This window comes from Hydra viridissima, unplaced genomic scaffold, assembly GCF_058129835.1.
Source record: "Hydra viridissima isolate aposymbiotic clone 2 unplaced genomic scaffold, HvirCarnegie_v1 scaffold_1, whole genome shotgun sequence".
Taxonomy (NCBI): domain Eukaryota; kingdom Metazoa; phylum Cnidaria; class Hydrozoa; order Anthoathecata; family Hydridae; genus Hydra; species Hydra viridissima.
Window position 1 is genome coordinate 8,719,591 of NW_028324300.1, and position 23,094 is coordinate 8,742,684.

A 23,094-nucleotide genomic window follows, 5' to 3' on the forward strand; every position below is an offset into this window, starting at 1 on the left:
ACATAATTTATGTCGGCAGAAAATGTCTCAGACATAAAATTATGTCAAAGTAAGTGGGCAGAAAAATGTTTCTGACATATTTTATGTCAGCAGAAAATGTCTCAGACATAAAATTACGTCAAAGTAAGTGGACAGAAAAATGTTTCTGACATATTTTATGTCGATGTAAGATATGTCTGAAAAAATGTCGACAGATCTGCCAGACATATTATGCCGTAACAACTCTGTCCCTTTTTCTTATTATTATGCTCGTTTTTATAATGCGTTCCACATGAACGCACTTACGTAATTTGTATTACATAATTAGGTAGTTATCATTCTCAACGCATATTTACATCATACCTTTTTTTGCTCGTTATTAATTTGTACGTGCCAAACTGTATCATTTATCAATGGATTTGTTCTTGTTAAGCTATATTTACATACGTATGCAAAAATTCATGATAAAAAATTGTAAATCTTTTATCATGAATTTTTGCAGTATTTGGATCTTTTTCTTCCAAAAGTTTGCCCACCGATACACAACGGGTACAAAAAAAAATTTCATAAAAATGAAAAAATGATTCCCACAATCTTTTAGGCACTATCCAGCTAAGAAAATGTGAAAGCTTTAAAAAATTTGGATTGTCCAAAAAAAGTTATCACGTTCTGAAATTTTACCTTATAAAATGGCTTAGAAAGGCCAAAAAAGACTGGATTATTTTATTCTTATTTTTTCTGGGTTATTTTATTCTTATTTATTTATGAAAATATATTTTCTTTCACTATTAGTGGCTATGTTTAGAAACTTAATTTGAAAATTAAACTTTAACAAATAGGTTTTTTTTAAAAAAAATATTGGTCTCATTCTGTTTCTCTCATCTGTCCACAAGTAGGAACTGCAATTTATCTTCATGTATTATTTATAATAAACAAAGTTTAGTTTTAAAACATGTCAAATGCTTATGCAAAATATCTTTAGAACATATTGTCATAAAACTCAAAATGAAGATAAAGGGAAAAAGGATGTAAGAAAAAAAAATAAATTGAGTTTAATGTTAATTTTTTATTTTATTAGAAGAAGCTGCTGTAATCGCATGCAAAGAGGTTCATTCTGCTTCTAGAGATTGTTGTTTGACAGCTACTCTAGCCAATTAAACGTCTTGAAATGATTGGCGGTTTTGGGCAAGCCCTTTAATTCACATGATGGTGATGCATCTCGGATTTTTTGTGCACAAAAATAAGTTTATCGGAGCAGGATCTGAAGAAGGAATAGAAAGTTTTCACAGTAAATTATCGAACGAAATAACTCGGTATAAGTTGTCCGGAGAAAATCAGTTGAAGAATGCCCTAAAATGGATGTGTATTGATGTTTTGTTATCGAATTCCGGTCTAATTTTGTAATATTTTTGACAATCGATTTTTCTTATTTCTTAATGATGTAATTGATAAACTTGTTTAAATTACAGTGGCATCTCTGTTTTGAAACATACAAAAAATTCAGATATACCGCTTTTTAGAGCGTTCACTCCTCTTCAACTTAGTAATACATCGTGTTATATATATATTTCAGCTACTTTTCGAGATAATCCAGAAAAAGTCTTTTTTGGCCTTTCTAAGTCATTTTATAAGGTAAAATTTCATAACGTGATAACTTTTTTTTGGACGATCCAAAGTTTTTGAAACTTTCATATTTTCTTAGCTGGATAGTGCCTAAAAGATTGTGGGAATCATTTTTTCATTTTTACGAAATTTTTTTTACACTACGGCGGACTGGTTGTGCGACATGCTCCTAGTAATTACTTTAAACTTGACGGATTGGTTGAATGATTATTATAAGTATTATGATATGTGAGCTTATATTATTTTTAATAAATCTTAATTAAATTTAAAGAACAGCAAATCCTTGTTTGCTGTTATCTCAAACTTCTAACACTTGATAAAAGTTATGAAGTAACAATTAGACGAAATAAGCGCCATTTCAGAAACAGCTCAAATTAATTTGAAGGTATTTTACAGGCATTTTACGTACTAATAAAAGAAATGCAAGTAAATGTGAAAAGCAAGACTTTGGTATTTCTAACATTGGAAAGGTTTCGATTATCAATCGAAGTCGACTTATGGATATGAATTTCAAGGTAACAGTTGAATTTTAAGGTAACAGTTAATGAAGACTAATAAGTATGAATACCATAATATTTTCATCAATTGACATAATAATATTACATAGGAAAAAGGAAAATGACGAAAAAAGCATAGTTGTAAAAAACGTTGAATGGAAAATGAATTTTAAAAATATATTAGAAAAAGTGTTATAATCTAAAAGCATTGTACAAAGTAGTTGTTTTGTTCTGAAACAGGTATTTCTGTCGAATTAACTTTGTTTACTCTAAGCCACTCAAATTTTTTTAAATAATTGGATAGTAAAGAGAACTATTAACCAAACTGCACTAATTATAGCAAATAATCCAAAGAAGTAGAAGGGGCTGTAATCATATAATACTCCTCCAATAATGTTTGCGACGATTGGTCCCGCCCCTTGCATCATAGCGTGATTTATGCCATAAAGTGTTGCGCATATACTTGGACAAGCTAATTCCTGGATGAATTTTGCGCGTGCCACAATATATAAAGAAACGCTTACACCGTGTAAAAGCTCTAACGGCAAAATTATCCATGGATTTTTAATAACTAAAAGGGCCGAAAATCGTACTATCCATACAAAGAAACAAATGCGGACAGCATTCCAATACCCTCTTAAAATTTGAATAAACTTGAATGAGAAAATATAAACAAAAATAGCTGAAAGTGATGAAACCGCTTGAACAACCCCAATAAGAAGATCAGGGGCTCGAAGTTGTTTAGCATACACCATCGTATAGCTCAAGTTGGCCCCGTACAAAGCTCCAATTAAAAATGAGGTTACAAAAAATAGCAAAACATCCAATCGCTTGATTTCTTTCCAAGAACTGCTCTTACCTGATAACATTGTTTTCTTTGTTGTTACTGGTTGATTAGTTGATAAATCTTTGTACAAAGCGTTAGTCACAAACAGGCCAGGAATTAAGCATAATGCGTAAACGCAGTATATGAGTATGTAGCATGATATGCTCATAGAAGGTGAAATTTCTAATAAAGCGCTCGAAACTAAACTTCCAGTACCGTAACCAATAGAATTAAAAACTCTCTGAATTCCGTATTCTACTTTAAAAGGAGCCGCAATTATCTTTCTTGTTACAGCCGCGTCTGTAAGACTAAGAATACTTCCGTCACAAAAAAAACCCAAGAAATTTAAACTTGCCATAACAGCCACTAACCCATTATTTGAGATTAAGGAAGTCTCAAAAAAGGCATTAGTATGATTACTGACATTTGTCCTCTGTATCTCTGATAAGGGACATGTGTTATACTTTGATTTACCAAACATTTTACTGACTATAGGTTGAAAGCATAAACTTATCATGGCCAACCCTGATACAATCCATAACACAAGTTGATGCGCTTGTTTTTTATCAGCTACATACGTCCAAAATGTGTTGCCCAAAATAATTCCTCCAAACCCACATGCATTTATCAATCCCGCTTGAAAAGAACCCAATCCAATAGACTTGAGAAAGATCAAAATAAAAGCTATCAGACAGCCAGCCTGAGCACCAACGAAAAAAAAAGCAAACTTTGAAGTTATCATAAATTTGTTTACAGAATACCATTTTCTAGGGTTATTGTCTATGCCCTCGTTGTGGGTAGCATCGTTTGAGACAGGTGCTTCACTCCTGCTGCAGCTATTTTCAAAGTTTCCACAAACCGTATCATTTTGTTCAACGGGTAAGTAATTTAGTCGAATTAAGTCTTGGCTTGCTTCGTGGTCCATGTTTTATTTTTCACCGAAATATTCATCGTTATAAAGTAAATTTATTTTTCAATGATTTTGTTACGACGACTATTTGTTCAAGATTACTGGCGTAAGAACTGTTCTTGCGTAATAGTTTTAATTTCAACCTTGGATAAACATTTTAATAAAAAGACAGCAAAAAACCTTTAAAATTGAAAGGATATGACGATAAACAATTGAAAAATCTTCGACATCTTCGTTAGTCGTTGCGTGACTTAAAGTTTTTAAATGCGTTGTTTGGTCGTTTATTTATTCTCTAACGTTACAGTTGTTTGCTCTTACCCTCGTATTTAGGAAATCTAAAATAAATTACATTTTTCTTGAACATAAAAAAGTTCAAACTCGTGATATTTTGTTATCTTTTTAAAACTTGTTTCATTTTTTTGAAATTTTGAAAAAGAAAAAATAAAAATAAAAAATGATAATAATAATAAAATAGCTGCGTAAATAAATAGTATTAATGACTTTGAGGGACGTTAACAAATCTCAACGTGGAAAATGTCTTTTAAAATTTGATCTCTTCAATTGGTCTGCCAAATAAAATTTAAAGCGCGAAGAGTTACTGAACATTTTAATGAAATGTTTTATAAGCAATTTAGTCAACATAAAAGTTATTATTGTGGAGAGCAGGGTTTTTTTAAGTAAGAGGGAATATGGTGGAGATATGATTGTGCGATTGTTTTATGAGCGCGGAGATATTGTTTAGTTTTTTTGGGTGTTTTGGTTTTGTTTGGCAACGTTTGGGTGTTTGAATGTTGGCTTGTCCTCAGCATTTTGTGTGTTTTGTGTATAGTTTGTTTAACACTTTTAACTTACGCTGCAAGACAAAATCTTAATACAAATCAACAACAATATAATCATTCCTCAATCAAAATATAAATGAAATGATTATGATATTTACTAATGGCTCTCGTTACGCTTAATAAATACTCAAAAATATTTAACTCATGTATATTTTCTTTTAATACTTATAAATACAGGTAATTTTAAAAATTCATTCAAAAATATTCTCTTACCACCTTTGGACTGATGGTCAAAGTGTCTTTCTACATTAGAACTATTCTCACTTTAAAATCTTCTCTTTTAAAGTAAACATTAGAACTATTCTCACTTTAAAATCTTCTCTTTTAAAAGTATCCCTTTACTTCTTTACCTCTTCTTTCAAAATCTCTTTTCTCTTTTACCAAAAAATCTTTGTTTTAAAAATCTCCAAAAAAATTCTCCGAAAAAAAAATTCTTTTAGATTTTCTCATAAAATCTTCCCATGAAGATTTTATGAGAAAGTTCTCTTCTTAAAAAATTCTCTTAAATAAATCTCAAAGATTTTCTCAACTTTTTTTTTTCTGTATCTACAGATGTTTCTTAAATCAGGTATTGCTCTAGCATAGACAACGGATTTTATCTTTAAGTTCTTTTTAATGCTTTTGTTTCAACCTCTAAGTCATGGTTCTCAAAAACAGGTTTTGCCGGTTATCTTTGGATTAGCGTTTGTTTCTGGTCTCGACTTGTTTGTAAAAATCATCAAATGCTTACAGAGTTTTCTCGAACCATACTAATTTAACTACATCATTTTAACTAACCTTATCAGTGTAGTAACAATCAAAGTTTTCGAGTTGGGTTTTTAAGAGTAAAGTTGATGTTTATAAAATTCTTCGTTCTTCCTCCTCACATTATTCTTAAGTATAAATTGTAAGATATCAGTGCGATTAGCTTGAGTGAAATCACCTATCAATCATCTTATGATGAGCCAATTGATACAAATCGACATCTTCCGAGCTCTTTTGTCATTTTTAACTAATTAGCCATAACTATATATATATATATATATATATATATATATATATATATATATATATATATATATATATATATATATATATATATATATATATATAACTTGCTATTATTGTGTAAAAATCTTATTTTTACACAATAAAAGCAAGTAGTTAAAAAGTCTTTTGGTCTGATCTTTGAAAAGCACTATTGAGCAACCTGTATGCAACAGCACACTGAAAAAAATTACTATATACCCCAAACATCTTTGTACTTCTTCAAACTTATAAATTTTGACTTCCAAATAATTTAACTCGTGAGTAATCTCGATTTCAAGAGAAAACTTACGTTGGCGTAAATTGCGAAGCAAAACTACGCATAACCTCACTTAAAGTAATTGGGTGAACGCCAAGTTTATTGTTGAATTTATTTAATCTACGCTAATAATCCTGAATAATAATTAAGAAGATAAAGTAATATGGTAGAAAACGCGATAAAAGTAATATGGTAGAAAGCGCGATAAAAAGCGCGGTGAAAAATGACTCTATTCTTTGATCGAGAATTTCAAACTTTTTTTCGCGCTGTTGTTTACAAAACTTGTTATCATTTCAACCCAGAGCAATATAACGAAAAGTAAAACCTTTTTTAATAACATAACTATGAAATAATGTCAAGGAAGTCATTAAAAGGTTTTTTAACAACTTACATTTGAGTGTTTGCAAGATGGATAAAAAAAATATATATATATATAACAAGGTATCAAACAAATCGCACTTGCTGTAAGAACTTTATTTAAAAGTTATGTTAAAAACTTAAATCATCGCGATTAAATTCTGAAACAAATTGAGGGAATACCATTACTTCTGTGGTCACATTTTTTTCTCTTCCAATCAATGCGTTTTTTCCGATATTTTTTAAATTATTAATTAAACGGTAATAATGTGAAATATGGATTTACAGTGTGCATTCGATCATTACTTTGCAAATAGTTAGGATCTGATTGACAGGTAAAAATTTGATTTAAGTGAACTTTTTTTTTTTTGGCACGTTGCAACTCGAAGTAACGGTTTATTTATATTGTTTTAGAGCGTGCATAAAAGTATTTCGTATATAAAAGCACTTGTGAATATCCGGCATTCAGTGAAATCTGTGAAAACGATTTAAGTGTAAAACAAGGTTGTGTTTTTCGTTTTTATTTTTTAGTCGTAGTAAAATAATGGAACAGTGTAAAAAGACTGGAACTACCTTACGAAAAATAGGTGACAACTTCGAAAGAAACAAAACGGGGAACAACGGCTCTCAAATACCGCAATACAAAAAACAAACATCATTAAATTCAAGCACGAACGGCTCAAAGAATTAGATGGATAAAAAGTAAAAAGGATTTTAGGAAAGTCATTGTTAAAAAACTGCTTTAAGTCATTTTCTAAGATGGTGTATGGCCTTGTACATATTTAATAAAGACTTTTATGTAGCTCTTTATTACAATTCTTTTGTATGCCTATAATTATTTTCTTGCATATTATTACGAAATATGTTGTAAATATGTTTATAATGTGTATATTACAGTTTTTTTATATTGTTTGAAAGTCAAGTGTAAATCTCCGTCTTAATAAAGTTTTGCTCGTTTAAAGCGACGCTTGTTTCTAACCTAATATTGTTTGTGTAATAATGATTTCTCCCTCCTCAAGCCGATTACGTTTTATAACTAACAAAATCCTAAAGCAGACATTAACTTAAATAAGTATAAAAAAGAAAGGTTTTTGTAAACGTTTTATTTTGCTTCAACATTAGGAAGAACGGTAGTCAATATTTTCAATATGTTTTAAGAGGCAGCTTCTTCTGTAACAGCTTTGAAATTTAAAACGTTTTAATCTTGACTGTGTCATTAAACTTGAATAATTAACAATTAAATGTGTATTGGGCCTTCTAAAGTTGAAAATATATCAGAGTGAGTGATTAAGGAAATATAAACATTCTTTCAAGCTTTGAACAACTACACTGTAAAGTAACAAAGTTTTGTGTTTTAGGGTTTTTTTCAACTTAACTAAGCCGGGAAATCTGTTATCAACAATGGTTTTAGATTGCTTCTTTTCCTTATCGTAGCATGGTTGGTATCTTCTGTTATTCTTTTTTCGGTCGATCTCCAGTCAATTTACTGCGGACAGAAAATTATGTTGCTGAGCATTTTGTAGAATATTCTGTATTGTGAAAATGTCTAAAATGCAAAATATTCTACAAACTAAGCAAGCTCAAAAATTTTCACCTACTGCGGAGTCTCCGAGAGAAGGACCAGTAGTTTTGAATATCTTAGACTTACAGAACAATCGAGTCTACTCCTCATCATTTCAAGGAAATATTGTGTAAAATGTTGAAAGCATGTTAAAAACCTAGAGTTGGAGGCGGAAAAACTTAATGGAGTGTAAAAATTGATTATTATAAAACACTTCATCTAAGATATTGACCCTTTCCTCTATCTAACCCGAAGTTAATTGGAAAATACAATTATGCGAAATCAAAAAACTTTGTTCAATCATTTTTTTTAATTTATAAATTAATCCACATATTAACATATTTACAAATATTATTAGACAAAAATATTTACAATAAATAACATACCCATCATTTATACCGGAAAATAACTCATATAGAAACTGTCTATTTATAAAAAGTGGAAAAGTGGAAGCGTCGTATTAAAGCATAAAAGAATTGCAAAAATTAAATCACGTATTTAAAAAATCGTTAGGGTTATTATGTCGTTTATTTCAGTCGTTATTTTGTTATCATTATAGTTATTTCGCAATATTTTTTAATTCAGAATTTCGGTGCTAAAAACATTTCGATATTTTTCCTGATTTTTTCTTCAATATATTTCCAAAGATTTTTGATATATTTTAAACTGATGTCGAATTTAATCGATTTATTCTTGTTTTCGGCTGTAAACTTAAGCACGGTTCACTCATTAAGCGTGATCTACCGCTGCTGAAGGAATTGTTGGTTTGTTTTCTTGCTTCTGCACTCATTTGCAATTTATCTCCTTGATCTCGAAGGAATGTACCCGCTTTTAGTTTACCATCCATATCTTAAAGTTTTGTTGAAAAAATTAGCTAGCTTATTTACAACAGAGATTTTCATTATATGTGGTCTGAAATCAAGATCACATGCTTTCCATGTGACTTAACAACACAAGTACCATTATCAATCGATTTGTTTGTGCCAGAACAAAGAAATGTCATTTCCTTTTTTTTTTTTTTTTTTAATTTCTTTTGTTGCGCACCAAAAAAAAAAAAAAAAAAAAAACCAAGCAATTAAACCCTTCTTTCTGGTGGTTTCAGTTCCGAAATTTTCTTTTGAAGTTTTTGAATGCAGTATCACCATTCAAAATGTTGTCTGCGAGCGAAAACAAAGTAAAACGGTCTCCATAAATTTTAGTCTTCTATAAACATATTGTTCTACACGTTTGTTTTCGGTAAATATGTATGTTTGAATATATGATTAAAAATTCAATGAACAGAGAATATCAATTAAATTCAATGAACAGTGCATATTAATTAGAGTTATTAATCGCATGTATATATTTAAACTAGGAGCAAAGTATTTGAAAATTTTGCAACAAGTAAATTGAAAACGTGTGATATTTAGCGTGATTTAAATTAGCAAGCTATCACTTCAGCGAGGCTGAAAGTTCCAATGAAACCTGATAGTCAAATATGTTTACTTGAGTGAATTAGTTTAACAAACCCGTTACCTAACTTTTACATGGGTATTTTTTTGTGAGTCTTATTTGTAATTAGGATTTTTATGAGTTCTCATATTTTTTATGAGTTCTCATATTGCAACGCAGCATAAAAAGAAGCTCGGTTTCCAGATTTCCAGACATCGTTAACTGGGCTTCAAAAAACGTTTTGTAAAGTTTTGCAAATTTAAGACCTTTAAAACTTTACTTTTGCTTTGGCTGGTTTTGCTTTTGCTTTGGTTTGTAACGACATTCTTATATAACTTTGATACTTTATTCAACTTGATTCTAATAAATTCGATTGTTTATGGAACTTTTTTTTGCGCGTGTTTTTTTAATTTGGCTGTGTTTACACAAGTGCGTCTTATGATGTCTTTTGGCCATGTTTACACAATTGTCTTTTAGCCATTTTTACGCAGCTTTATTATTTGTACAAATAATCCATTTAAACTTGAAAAACACAAATACGAAAGAAAAAGTGCTTTTCAGAATTAATTCAAATATAGTTTTTATTATATCTAAACGTCTACGACTGTATATGAAGTTCTATGATAACTTCTTGTAATTAGACTCTCAACTGTGAAAAATATTAAAACTCAAAAGCTAAGAGGTGGGCTAGAACTTAAAACTTGCGGGAAGGGGTTGTAGAAAACATGACGAAAATGACATCTTCATGTTTTCTAAAACCCCTTTCCGCAAATTTTAAATTGAACATTTAACTTTTTTTTTCTCCCAAAAGACGTTTCACTCTTATCAATCTTGAAAGTGGTTCATTTACAAGTGCTTCATTTTAAATTAGTTCATCTGAAAATGGTTCATTTTAAAATGATTTATTTAAATTTCTAAAGAAAAAATTACAGTCACCCTTTTTGGTTTGTTGAGAAACAAAATACTGATAGTTTGCTTCATAAAAGTACCCTGGAAGTTGGGTCAATTTAAGAGCTTAGCTTAATATTGGTACAAATTGTGATTGAAGAAAAATTGGATAAAACAACTTAGATAAATAAAACAGTTTCATTTATTCCTCGGAAACTGTTTGGTGTTAAATTAGGATGAAAGGATATCCGTAAAAAACACGAGGTTTGTTCCATAAAACCACAGATAATTGTTTTTGCTTTCCGTCTTATGTCATAAAAAGCTTTTAAAGATTTGCATTAAGAAAAAAAATAAGGTTGCTTTTGTGTTAAGGGTAATAGTTGGTTTTTTTACTATAAACTATTTATTCTGCTTCATATTTTTTGAACTTAGATAAATACTTGATATGTGTGAGGTTGCACATAGATATTAGGTTTTGAACGAGTGTCAGTGTTATAAACAGTAGTAAACAGCTAATAAGTTCTTGTATCTTTCAAACTTATAAATACCCGAGTGCCTTATATTAGATTAATAAATATTGATTCTCCTAAGTGTACTCCTATATCAAAGCATCATTTGATAGATTATACTATTACTAAGGATGAGATGAACAGTTCGTTTATATAAATATATACATATATATTATATAGACACAAAGTTTATGTTTAACATGGATTAGAAATTTAAAGATCACCATAACTGTCATGGTGATTGATCGCCACTGTCATGGTGGGCAGCAACAATAAATAAGTGTCATGGTGGGCCACAACAATAAATCCTACGCATAAACATGGCAGTAAATGAGTATTTTTATTTGATAGTGAAAGTAGAACATTTTTATCTAATTGTGAAAGTAGAATATATTGTTTATAAACTTAGATTTCAACATAAAGATTTAACAAGTCAATAAATTACAAAATTAGGACTTAACAACTCAATAAATTTCAACATTGAGACTTAACAAGTCGATAAACTTGAGTACTGAAAATAATGTTTATAATATTTTACTTTATGAGTTCTATTGATGATGATGACTTTATCATCGTTGCCTTCTGAAGTCACAGGCGAAGTTGAGCATCAACAAAAGTAGAAGCTAACTTCGAGCTCTGGCGTGTCTTCTGTAGTTATCTCATTCGTCGTTGTGTTAGTTACATGAAGTGTCTTCTGTAGTTGTTTCTTTAGGCTCACAATAGTTGGTATTAAAATGCATATGTAGCATTTCTCTTCAGCCTGTATAAAATATTGATTGTTTGAACTACAGGTAACTTCGGTGTATTCAACTTTGTGTTCTATATTAAGTAACATAGAACACGTTACCCAGCAAACATTTAGTCTAAAAAAGACGTCTTAAATATGTCTTTTAGACATATTAGATGTTTTTTATACCTCTAAAAGACATCTTTTTTAGACTCGATGTTTGCTGGGTAGTGAATACTGTGATGGCGGGGATTTTATATATATTTTTTATTAGTGCTATTATGACGCAGGTGGCTTGACAAAGGTTAGTTGACACGGTGAGGTAGGACTGTCAGTGTCTAACGCAGATATGGTAGGAACGCGATAATAATAATAATAATAATAATAATAATAATAATAATAATAATAATAATAATAATAATAATAATATATTATTATTATTATTATTATTATTATTATTATTATTATTATTATTATTATTATTATTATTATTATTATTATTATTATTATTATTATTATTATTATTATTATTATTATTATTATTATTATTATTATTATTATTATTATTATTATATTAATAATAATAATAATAATAATAATAATGATAATAGTAATAATAAAAAAAATAATAATGATAATAATAATAATAACAATAATAAAAATAATAATAATAATAATCAAAGTCATTCAAACATTATTTCTTACCAACTCTTTTCATAAGGTTCTCTTTAAAATTGCCATAAGTTCTTCTCATAAAATTCTCTTTAAATCTTCAAAATTCTTTTCTTACAAAATCCTTTTAAAATCTCTAAAAACTCTTTTCTCAATTTATCTTCAAAAACTCTCTTTTAAATATTTCAAAATATCCCAAAAAAAACTCACTCTCAAAAATCCGTAAGATTTTCTCAACGATTCCTTTTCTATTTGTCCGCAGATGTTATTTTGAATTCTAGTACAGACAATAGATTTCTTTTTCTTCAAGTTCGTTTAACACTTTGTTTCAACTTCTGAGTCATGGTATTCTTTAAAACAGGTTTTACTAGTTTTCTTTTTATTAGTCTTTGTCTCAGAATGGCTACAGAACTTTCGAGAGCTTTACTAATTAAACTCATATTATTGTATTTCTAGTCGTATTTGTAAAAGCAGTTTTAAACATTAGTGGTGGGACTTTAAATGTCATTGAACATGTGTGTGCATTTGGTGTTTTAGTTGACTCGCTCTTTTCTTCGTTCGAATGTTATACGCTTGATTTGAGTAAAACTTAAAGATGATGTTTACAATTTTCTCATTTTCCCTCCTAACAAAACCATTAAAGAGTCGTGCGAAACATTCTGCTTTCCGATAATAAAATTTTATAACAGAACATGGATGGCGTCATTTGCAGAAGTTGACACAGGAGGTAGAAATATTTAGCGGGACAATGTGCTACAGAAAGTAACAGTTTTTTTGAGTGACTGTCTAAAGAGAATAACGAAGGTTGGTATACTAAAAAACAGTGTTAACAATCGAAATTATATCATGTGACTCTTCATTGAGAACAGGAAGTTTTTTAGAGTCAACTGGAGATTCCAGTAAGATGATCGCAAGGACGAATTGTCGTAAAAATTGTTGAACGTATTATAATGGGATAGAATCATTGTAGAACATATATGGTAGGATAGAGTAAATTGTAAAAACACTTTAAACTCTGAGATAAAACAATCCGTGAAAAATTTGCAAAAGGCGCGATTCTTCCCAACACTGGCATTGATATATTTATTTACAGTGAAAAACACTTTGTTACAATCATGTTGCAATTAAACCTGTAATACCAGCATATGATTAAACCATGTTGTAATTGTATTACTTTTACATTTCGGATTTTAGTTGGATGGACAGCGCAAGATTAAACTGAGTAAATAACAAAATCATGTGAAAAATGGTATATTACTGTAAACCATAATTTTTGGGCAAAGTAACTTTTCAGACAACAGCTTAATAACTATTATTTACAAAGTCTAACTGTGATAGTTAGATTTGGTGATATTACGAGTCTAGTGATGTTAGTTTAAGATGGGCACCTGAACTGCATAGCAGCAGTTCATTTTGTAAGATTAACAAGTTTAGCCTGATTATTTTTCAGTAAAAATTTGTTTATCTGCTGTTTATCTTTTTATATTATGGATTTTTAGTCCTAAGGACCTTATCTGTATAGTAACAGAGTAGTTTGCACAAGATTTGCACTTATTTAAGAAAAAATGATTTTTCTTGTGGGTTTACATCCACGAATAAAATGCATTAGCCTTAAATTGCATAAAATTTGTTTCCGAAATTATTTTCGGAATTAGCATTGAGAGTAAGGGTCTGCGTCTCGGAATAGTTTTCTCGAAATGAACCGGGAAAAGCGTAACGAGACGAGAAATTTCCCTGAAAAAAATAACGAGACAAAGGAAACGATTGTCCCGGAATAAAGTTATAAATTGGGACATAAATTTTTTCTCGGAATTTAAAAACTGTGTCCCGGATAATTACGAAACGTTACGAGACAGATCAATTATATTAACTAGATATCTAGCTCGCGCTTTCGCAGAGAAGAAAATTTTTTGCCAACCAAATTTGTTTTGCCAGCCAGAAATGACGCACAGTGACTCAAAACAACAAAAAAAAAATGGCACTAAACCCCTCACATTTTTTTGGTAAATATAGTGCCCTTTTTTAAATAATATAACATTAGAATGATCATTTATTTAAAAAGTAAAAACAGTTTTTTCATAAAACTTATAATTTAGATTTTATGGTTAAAATAAGTTTAAAATTTTGATATTATTTTCAAAGAAATCTAAAAATTGAGAGTTTTTTTATTTTGTAAAAATGGAGAACTTTTAATCTAAATTAAAGTCTATATTTACTTTTAAGATAATCTTTTAACTTTATATATTTTATGAAGAAATACAAATGTCAATAAACCCATAAAAACCTTGTATTCCGCCATTTTTTAACAGTGGTTTAATATATCAAAGTAAATGAAAATAGCGGAAAACAAGGTTTTTATGGACTCATTGACATTTGTATTTCTTGAATTTGAGTTTTTTACTTGTATGACTTGTTTCAACATATCAAATATAGTTTCAAGAAACATATTTTTGTCATCATACGCTACTTAGAAATTTGTTAAAATGTTTTTATTTGAATAATGATTTACTATTCAAGAAGTGCTAGATATTTGAAATAGCATTACTTAACAACTTCAGTATTTCCTGTAATATAGAAGTAACATTATTTACTTTAACATTGGGAACGTAATGTGATAATTGTCAAAGAATTTATAACATAAAACGTTAAACAGTGTAAAGTGAAAAATGATATAAAGTACTCAAAAATGTTTCTGATATATATTAATGATTTTAAAAACAACAACAACAAAAGATTAGATCTTATCCCGAACATACGTGAATTAGGAGTGGATAAACTACGATTTTGGAAGGATTTACATAACGAAATCAAATATAGCTGAAGAAATTAGAAAGGAGGACATAAATTAATGCTACTTTAGATAGATTTATTTCAAAAGTGAAGAAAAAAGCTAAAACAATGTGGTAGAAATTATGATTCTTTTATAGAAAAAGAATACCAATGGCTTCAAGAAAATCATATGACCAATAAAAGGCCCCTTTGGTTCTGGAAAACCCCATAAACAATGGGTGGTCCTTTGAGAGCAAAGGAAAAGAGAAAAAATAAAAGAACTAGGTATTGAACATCATGCTCTATTGTTTTTCTCTGCAAGAATTACACTTTTTAAAAAAGTCAAATGTTTTCTAGATATTTTTTTTCCCCTAATTTAAGTTGCATTAATTTTTATAAAGCTGCGTTTATATAGATAGTATAACAATATCAATAATAGCAGCTGAAATAAATAATGGTAACTGTGCCAGAAATTCATTCTTTAAATTTCACATTAAGGATTAACTAGTATGTCTCGTTATGTCTCGTTATGTCCCGTTAAAAAAATGTAAATTCTCGTTATGTCCCGTTAAAAAAATGTAAATTCCGAATTGTAAAGCTCCTATTTTGTCTGGGACATCTCGTCTCGGTATCGTCCTGGATTTCGAGTGAAAAATGAAAATTGTCTCGATATTTATCGATAATCGGGACAAAGCTTTTAGAATCGTCTTGTCTCGTCTCGAATAAAAAAAATAACGAGACGCAGACGCTTAATTGAGAGAAGACAAAAAAATGCCGTTGAACAGTGTATTAGAAAGTATTTATTATTCGACAAACGAGTTTAAATGAAGAATAAATGGATGTAATCCACTGAATTCGAAATGGTTGTATTGAACTTATATCCGAGGATGGTAGTTGTAGAAATAGTCAAGAAATTGAAAAAAATGTGTTTATTTAAAGGCGTTAATTGGAATTGCTCTAACAAATATTCTTACATCAATTAGGGCATTCTTAAAATAAGGCTATAAAATTTAACAAAAACAAAATGACAAAAGTAAAAAAAAAAATAAAAAAACAAAAACAAAAATAATGTGTATGACCAAATCAACATTTTGGTTTTTAGATGAAGAACTTATTCCAATATGTATTTTACCTACATTTGCTTAAAATTCAAAGTTAAAAAAAAAAGAACTTGCTCATTTTTTTCTGAAAATCTCTTTTTTTTTTTCAATTTATATTTTTAAAATCTAATGATTATTTCAGCATTCACATGTCTTCAAAAACTGTACTCAAAATGTGGACACCCATGTACATGAAATAAACTTGTAACATTTAATCTTCTGAAACGTTTGAGAAAAGTTTCAATGTGCTAATTAATTGAGATTAATGGTAAATAAACTTATCAAATGAGATTATTACTTAAGCTTTTGGAATGTGTTAGTTTTCAAAAATAAGTTAGAATAACAAAAATGGTAAATGAAATAATGTAAACGTTTTTAGAGATGATAATTATTTGACATTCTAACTTGAATAAAAGCCCAAAAAATTATGTCATGCGCATTGTTTATAATTAATACGCCCCTTACACTTTTTGCTCATATTTGTCAAGTTTCAATTATATGCATTTAAGCCGGCACGGTGTTGTTCTCTAATTTTTACTCATGAATCTACAACAACGACTGACAAGCTGATGATCTCACGGACAGGTTTTTCACAATAAATAACAAATGGAAAAAACATCTCACGACATCATTTCAACTTTCTTTGTACTTCAAAAATAAAGTTTTCATGTTAGATTATATTTATAATTTCTATTTAAAAAGATTACCTTATACATATATATATATATATATATATATATATATATATATATATATATATATATATATATATATATATATATATATATATATATATATATATATATATACATATATATACATATATATACATATATTTACATATATATGTATGTATGTATGTATGTATGTATGTATGTATGTATGTATGTATGTATGTATGTATGTATGTATGTATGTATGTATGTATGTATGTATGTATGTATGTATGTATGTATGTATGTATGTATGTATGTATGTATGTATGTATGTATGTATGTATGTATGTATGTATGTATGTATGTATGTATGTATGTATGTATGTATGTATGTATGTATGTATGTATGTATGTATGTATGTATGTATGTATGTATGTATGTATGTATGTATGTATGTATGTATGTATGTATGTATGTATGTATGTATGTATGTATGTATGTATGTATGTATGTATGTATGTATGTATGTATGTATGTATGTATGTATGTATGTATGTATGTATGTATGTATGTATGTATGTATGTATCTACGTATGTATGTATGTATGTATGTATGTATGTATGTATGTATGTATGTATGTATGTATGTATGTATGTATGTATGTATGTATGTATGTATGTATGTATGTATGTATGTATGTATGTATGTATGTATGTATGTATGTATGTATGTATGTATGTATGTATGTATGTATGTATGTATGTATGTATGTATGTATGTATGTATGTATGTATGTATGTATGTATGTATGTATGTATGTATGTATGTATGCATGAATGTATGTATGTGTGTGTATGTATTTATGTATGTATGCATGTATGTATATTTTACAGGATTCATAATTATAAAAGTAAAATTTCAAATGGTGTTAAGCAGCTTAATAATGAAGTAAAATCTAAAATAATAGTTAATTAGCGGCTATAGAATTTTGCATCATTTATTTTTAATATATTATCATTTTTTCTATAAAAGTTAGCATCATTTCATTTGCTTTATGCAGTCACAATTTTATTAGGCATTAAAATTGTTGCTGCAAAGGTCAAATGAAATGTTAATGCCATGACCTCTCGAAGAAGAGACACTATTGTCACAGTAGTAACCGCTTTATCTGCCTCTGGAAATACACTGCCATTTATATTTGTATTTCCTCATAAAAATTACAAGTGCTATTTTATTTACAGTGGTCCGCCCGACTATCGGAATAGGAGATGAGAGTGGATAACATATGAAGAATTCAACAAGTTCATGTAACGTAAGAAATGTGAAGTCTTCTAATAAATATTGTATACTACACTAAACTTAGTAAAAGGGAATCGAATAGTTATGTCGTCTTTCCCGCCACATTGTAGCCATATACTACAGCCACCAGATGTTTCTGTATTTGGACTTTTTAAAATATTCTCGGCTAGTGCACAAATTGAATGGCTGACGAACAACCCTAAAAAGCTTGTTACAAATTTATGATATACCAAAAGGTAGTAAGATTCAGTAGCAGCAAAATGTCAGATTCATTGCCATTAGCAATAATTTGTAAAAAACAATTCAAAGTCAAATTCTTGACACGAATATGCTTGCCTTAATATGTATGCTGGAAACCTTACTCTGAGAATTTAGCTAGAGAAAACTGGACCCTAATCAACTTTGCATCCAATGATCCTTCACAAATTTTGATTCTAATGCTGGGCTAACTAAAAAGGGATCATTGTGGTCACTGAAAAAATTTTCAAAAAGTAAATTTGTTAGAAAGTTAGGAAATGAAATTGAAATGACAGCAGAAATAATTCCTTTATTATTTAGTTATTCAGTAGTTTTATTGAGAATTGATCCAAAAGCCGTATAATTATAAGTATCTTTGTTTATTTCTTAACTTGCTCCATACAGTTGCTCAACTTATCCCGTAAGGATAAGTTTAGTAGCCCGTTTGTTTTTTTTTAAAGCAAATCTGGAAAAGTTTTATTTTCTCAACTAATTTAGAGCAGGTTAAGTTATGGATCTATTAGTGAAACATTTTTGAAAATCGGACGTACCGTTTAAGAGTTCTGGTAGATTAAGTAAAAATGACACAACTAGACCCATGTTTCACTACTATATTGTTTATAGGTTGAGTACTTCTGGTGTAAGCCATAACAAAATTTGGATGTCAAACTTTCATTTGGATGTCTTTTTTCAAAATTACTTTAGATTTTTTTTCTGTCAATTTTAAAGATACTTCGTGCCATTTGAAAAGGAAATATTTATACTTAATTTTTGTTCTGATTAAAATTTTCGAACACTCATTATTTACAGATATAGTTTCGTTAAAAAGACACTTCTCAGTTACTAAATAATGATCGCAGAAGAATGCTAACAATATCCTTCATTTTTACACTCCAAATTATTGTGAAGTAATTTTATAGCAAGAGTGATTAAAAACCATATTTTCTTACTCGAGTAAAAAAAATCATCTTCAAAATTAATTTGGGCAATTCTTAATTATTAACAAGAACTTAGAATTTAACAAAAAAGGACGATTTTATAAAAAAGGACGATTTTATAAAAAAGGACTATTGTATATAAAAAAATATATAGAAGGACTATTATCAGCCATCTTCTTGAATTTGATAAAAAGGTTATTATAGTTTTCTGAATCAGTTTAACTTTGTTTGGTAAAAGGACATTCCTAAAGTTCTATCTACAAAATTAATGAAAAATTCTAAAGAAATTATAGCAATCTATTGCTTGACTTTTTCGCTCTATATTAATAAGGGAATCAAATTTTATATATTTTAGTTTATTTATCATATAAGATTTGCATAAAGTTACATGTAAGTTTTACAACCTTGTTATATGTTATCCTATATAGTTATGTAAAATCTGTAATCTGATTGAAAATGGATAATGATGGATATTCGAACTCAGCTATAAGCAAACGTTGTTAGAAGAGCGAGTTTGATTTAGATAATGAAGTTAGTAACTATTAAATAATGTTTAATAAAATGGGATTTGGATATTATCACTATTTCATACGATTGCGCTTTCTGATTCATTTTTCAATTAGCATCATCACCTTTTGATGCAATCTTCTCCAACATTTAAATCTTCATACCTTCTTGAGTAATGAAGGGGTTATTAAATGTATGATAATGGATATTTGAAAAAATTTTAGGATACCTCGTATAATAAATAATATATCTTTTTGTCATGAATAAATTAGTTACCTAGATTAAAAAGGTCAGTTTAGTGCCTATAGCACCTCAGACACATTTCATTAGCAGAGAAAGTAAAAAGAATCGACCAAGAGTCTGCGTACCAGTTTCTTTTATCTGTATTTAAGAAGTTTGTTTTGATTGGTGATTGAAATAGTAAACTAAGTTTCTAAAAACTCCAGTTTCATTCCTAAAAAAGATATTGCAAACTGTTTATGTGACAACTTTTTTTTTTTGTTTCATTAATTTTCCACATGAATAAATAGGAATCTGCGCATTAGTTTTGAATTCCAATATAAATTGAATAGGTTTTGAAAGTTCTGTCATAAATAGTAGCGGTCAAAAAAGGTGGTTGCCGGAAACCTATATGTGGAAGACATCTTCTGTTTGCTACTTAGATTAAACAATAAAATCATGCTTGGTAAGCAAAAAATCTCAACAAAAAGAACTTTTATTTCATTTATTAGTAAAAAGAAAAGAAAATAATAATCCTGTTCCATTTTAGTTTGTTTGGTACTGTTGGCTTTTCTCAATTTAAAGTTTAATTTTGACTTTGTTCACGCTGAGCTGACAGCAGTGTGTCGACAGAAAGCGTACGCAGCTTGTACCTTGGCCACTCAAGAAGCGGATTGTAACTTGTCTCAATGTTTTGAAAAATTGGTTTGCTTGAAACCCTACAATAAATACATGTGTATTCCAATTTGAGTGGAAAGTAAACATGAATACTAAATTGACTTTTTAAACAAGATTGGAACTATAACACAAATAGGACAAATTGATAAGACAAATCAAAGTCTGACAAAGTTTTTTTTATCAGCTATCAGTTGTATAAACATATTAACACCTAAACCACTTGGGTTCGTGTTTTGGATTGGTAAGAACCCTTGGAATGAGCAAAAAACACACTTGTGTTAAAAGCACTTTGATGAGGCATAATTAAGATTTAGCGTATGATTTTATAGTTATGAAATTATTCACTAACACAAGAATTATTCACACTCTGTTGGTACGTCTTGCTTTGAGTATATCACCGTTAATAAAAATTATTAACTGCATTCAATTTAATTTAACAGTCAACACTTCTTCGAAATGTAAATACTGACCCAAACTCAAATGGAACTTATTTTGATACAAAAGCGCTTATATCTATAACGAAAATTCAACCAGTAGAACGTTTGTTTTAAATTAATCATTTAGGGTTTGTGCCAAAGTTTTACTAGTTAGTCATTTTCTAAAAAATATCAAACATTTTCTTGATATTATTAAAACGTTTTTGCTGATGGTCGCTAATTTATCAATATGTAACGAGTTGCATTAAAAGTAAACAAATTTACAAAAATGTAAACTTTGTTTGCTCTTTGTTGTTTTAAGATTTTTATTCTCTTTGTATTTATAAACTTTTCACGCAAATATTTTGTAAATTAATAATTTTTATCTGATTAAATTTATGTAAAAAAGAAGAAGAAGAAGAAAAGTAAAAAGACGAAAAAAAATTGTAATAATAACTGAATTAGTTTGGATTGTCAGAAAAATGTAAAAAAATTATGCCATCATCACCATCGTCATCATCTTCGTCTTTGTTAAAGTCATCATCATTTTATTATCCTTGTCATTTTTTGTCATATCGTTATCAACCTCCTTATTTTATATTCTGGTTTAACATTAAGTTAATCACCTCCCTCACATTGAGCGTGGCTATGAATGTGGGACAAGAAAAAAATGTTTACTAAAAAGTTAATACGTACGTTTACAAAATCTCTTCTTCGCCGATTTTTGTAGCCGTAAAACACGACGTAAAAACTAACCGTTTAAACTTTACGCAATTCAAATAACGCAATAAGGTTTCCTCTAAATAACTGTTTTATTTTTACATTTCACTATACTATTGCTCTTCAACCATTTTCAGGGGGTCCGCGGCATGTTTTAAATACCACAATTCTTTTTTAAAAAATTTTCTGTTTTTTTATGTATCATTAAGAAATTTTTTTAAATTATGTGAAACATCTCCATTTATTATGTTCAAGTCATTTATATCACTTTTTATTTCCCGCATTTAACGAAAAGCTGTCCAAGCCTGTAAACAGACACATGCAGTTTATCCAGTGAAAAATGTAACTGATATCATCAACCATAAAATTTCAAGCTATTTGGATTTTATGTATATATATATTTTTTAAAAAGTCTGTTATGGTCTTTTTTGTCATAAAGTTTCTCATAAATAGTAATTAAACAGCAAGGTTACGCAAATGTAAGAAGGTTGAAGAGCACTGCTCTATACCGTGTATTCTACCGTTCGAAGCGATAAATGGGGAGTTTATTTTACCGTTCGAAACGAGAAATGAGGAGTTTATTTTACCGTTCAAAACGATAAGTGAGGAGTTTATTTTACCGTTCGAAACGATAAATGAGGAGTTTATTTTACCGTTCGAAACGAGAAATGAGGAGTTTATTTTACAAAGGGAAAAGGAGAACAAAATACTCATAAGACAAAAAAGTTCAGCATTATGTTTTTTATGCCACCGAAAAGATAAAAATCAATTTATCGTTAAAATTTAAATTACATTTACAAGATTGACCAAAATTCACTTTACCATTTAAAAATTATAAAATGTTTTTGCTAATATATATATATATATATATATATATATATATATATATATATATATATATATATATATATATATATATATATATATATATATATATATATATATATATGAACTTATGGGTAAATTAAGTACAGAACAACGTGTAAAGTTTTGAAAAAAAACTAAAATTAAATTTTATTTTGAACATCAGCGTTTAATTGTTCAGTTCCCGAGTCATTGCGAGAGCTGCACCCTCTTAAAGTCGCGATTTGATCGTGAATAATATCAGAAAACTTGAATCGTAAAAAGTACTTCTTCAAGAATAATAATAGAAATGCAGTCATTATGGCAAAGTGAATTTTGCTCCAGCCTGTATATTTAAATTGACAGTTACGCAAAAAAATTATAATATCAAAATGCTTAAAAGGACTGAAATTATGATTTAATAAAGTGAATGTTATATTAGGTTTGTATTTAAATGTTTGTTAAAATATATCTGACAACTCCGTCTAAAATATATATTTTTATGCATGCGTCTAAAGTTGACAAAACAAAAAAAATGAGTATGTAAAAAGAAAACCTATATTAACATATTTTTCCTGGGAGAAAATTATGAAGAAGGTTCAGTAG

The 23,094-nt window shown here is 28.7% G+C and overlaps 1 protein-coding gene and 1 long non-coding RNA gene across 2 annotated transcripts; one reads left to right on the plus strand and one right to left on the minus strand.

Moving 5' to 3' along the window:
• Window positions 1–2,163: 2,163 nt before the first annotated feature.
• LOC149893229 (major facilitator superfamily domain-containing protein 6-A-like) lies at window positions 2,164–5,603 on the minus strand. Its single transcript, XM_090075615.1, has 2 exons — window positions 4,888–5,603; window positions 2,164–4,170 (listed from the first exon to the last, which is right to left on the minus strand). The coding sequence occupies exon 2, from the start codon at window positions 3,848–3,850 to the stop codon at window positions 2,378–2,380; it is 1,473 nt and encodes a 490-aa protein (XP_089931741.1). The 5' UTR covers window positions 3,851–4,170; window positions 4,888–5,603; the 3' UTR covers window positions 2,164–2,377.
• Window positions 5,604–6,277: 674 nt separating this feature from the next.
• LOC149893230 (uncharacterized) lies at window positions 6,278–7,299 on the plus strand. Its single transcript, XR_016444924.1, has 2 exons — window positions 6,278–6,651; window positions 6,731–7,299. It is a non-coding gene; the product is annotated as an uncharacterized LOC149893230 (long non-coding RNA).
• Window positions 7,300–23,094: the final 15,795 nt, after the last annotated feature.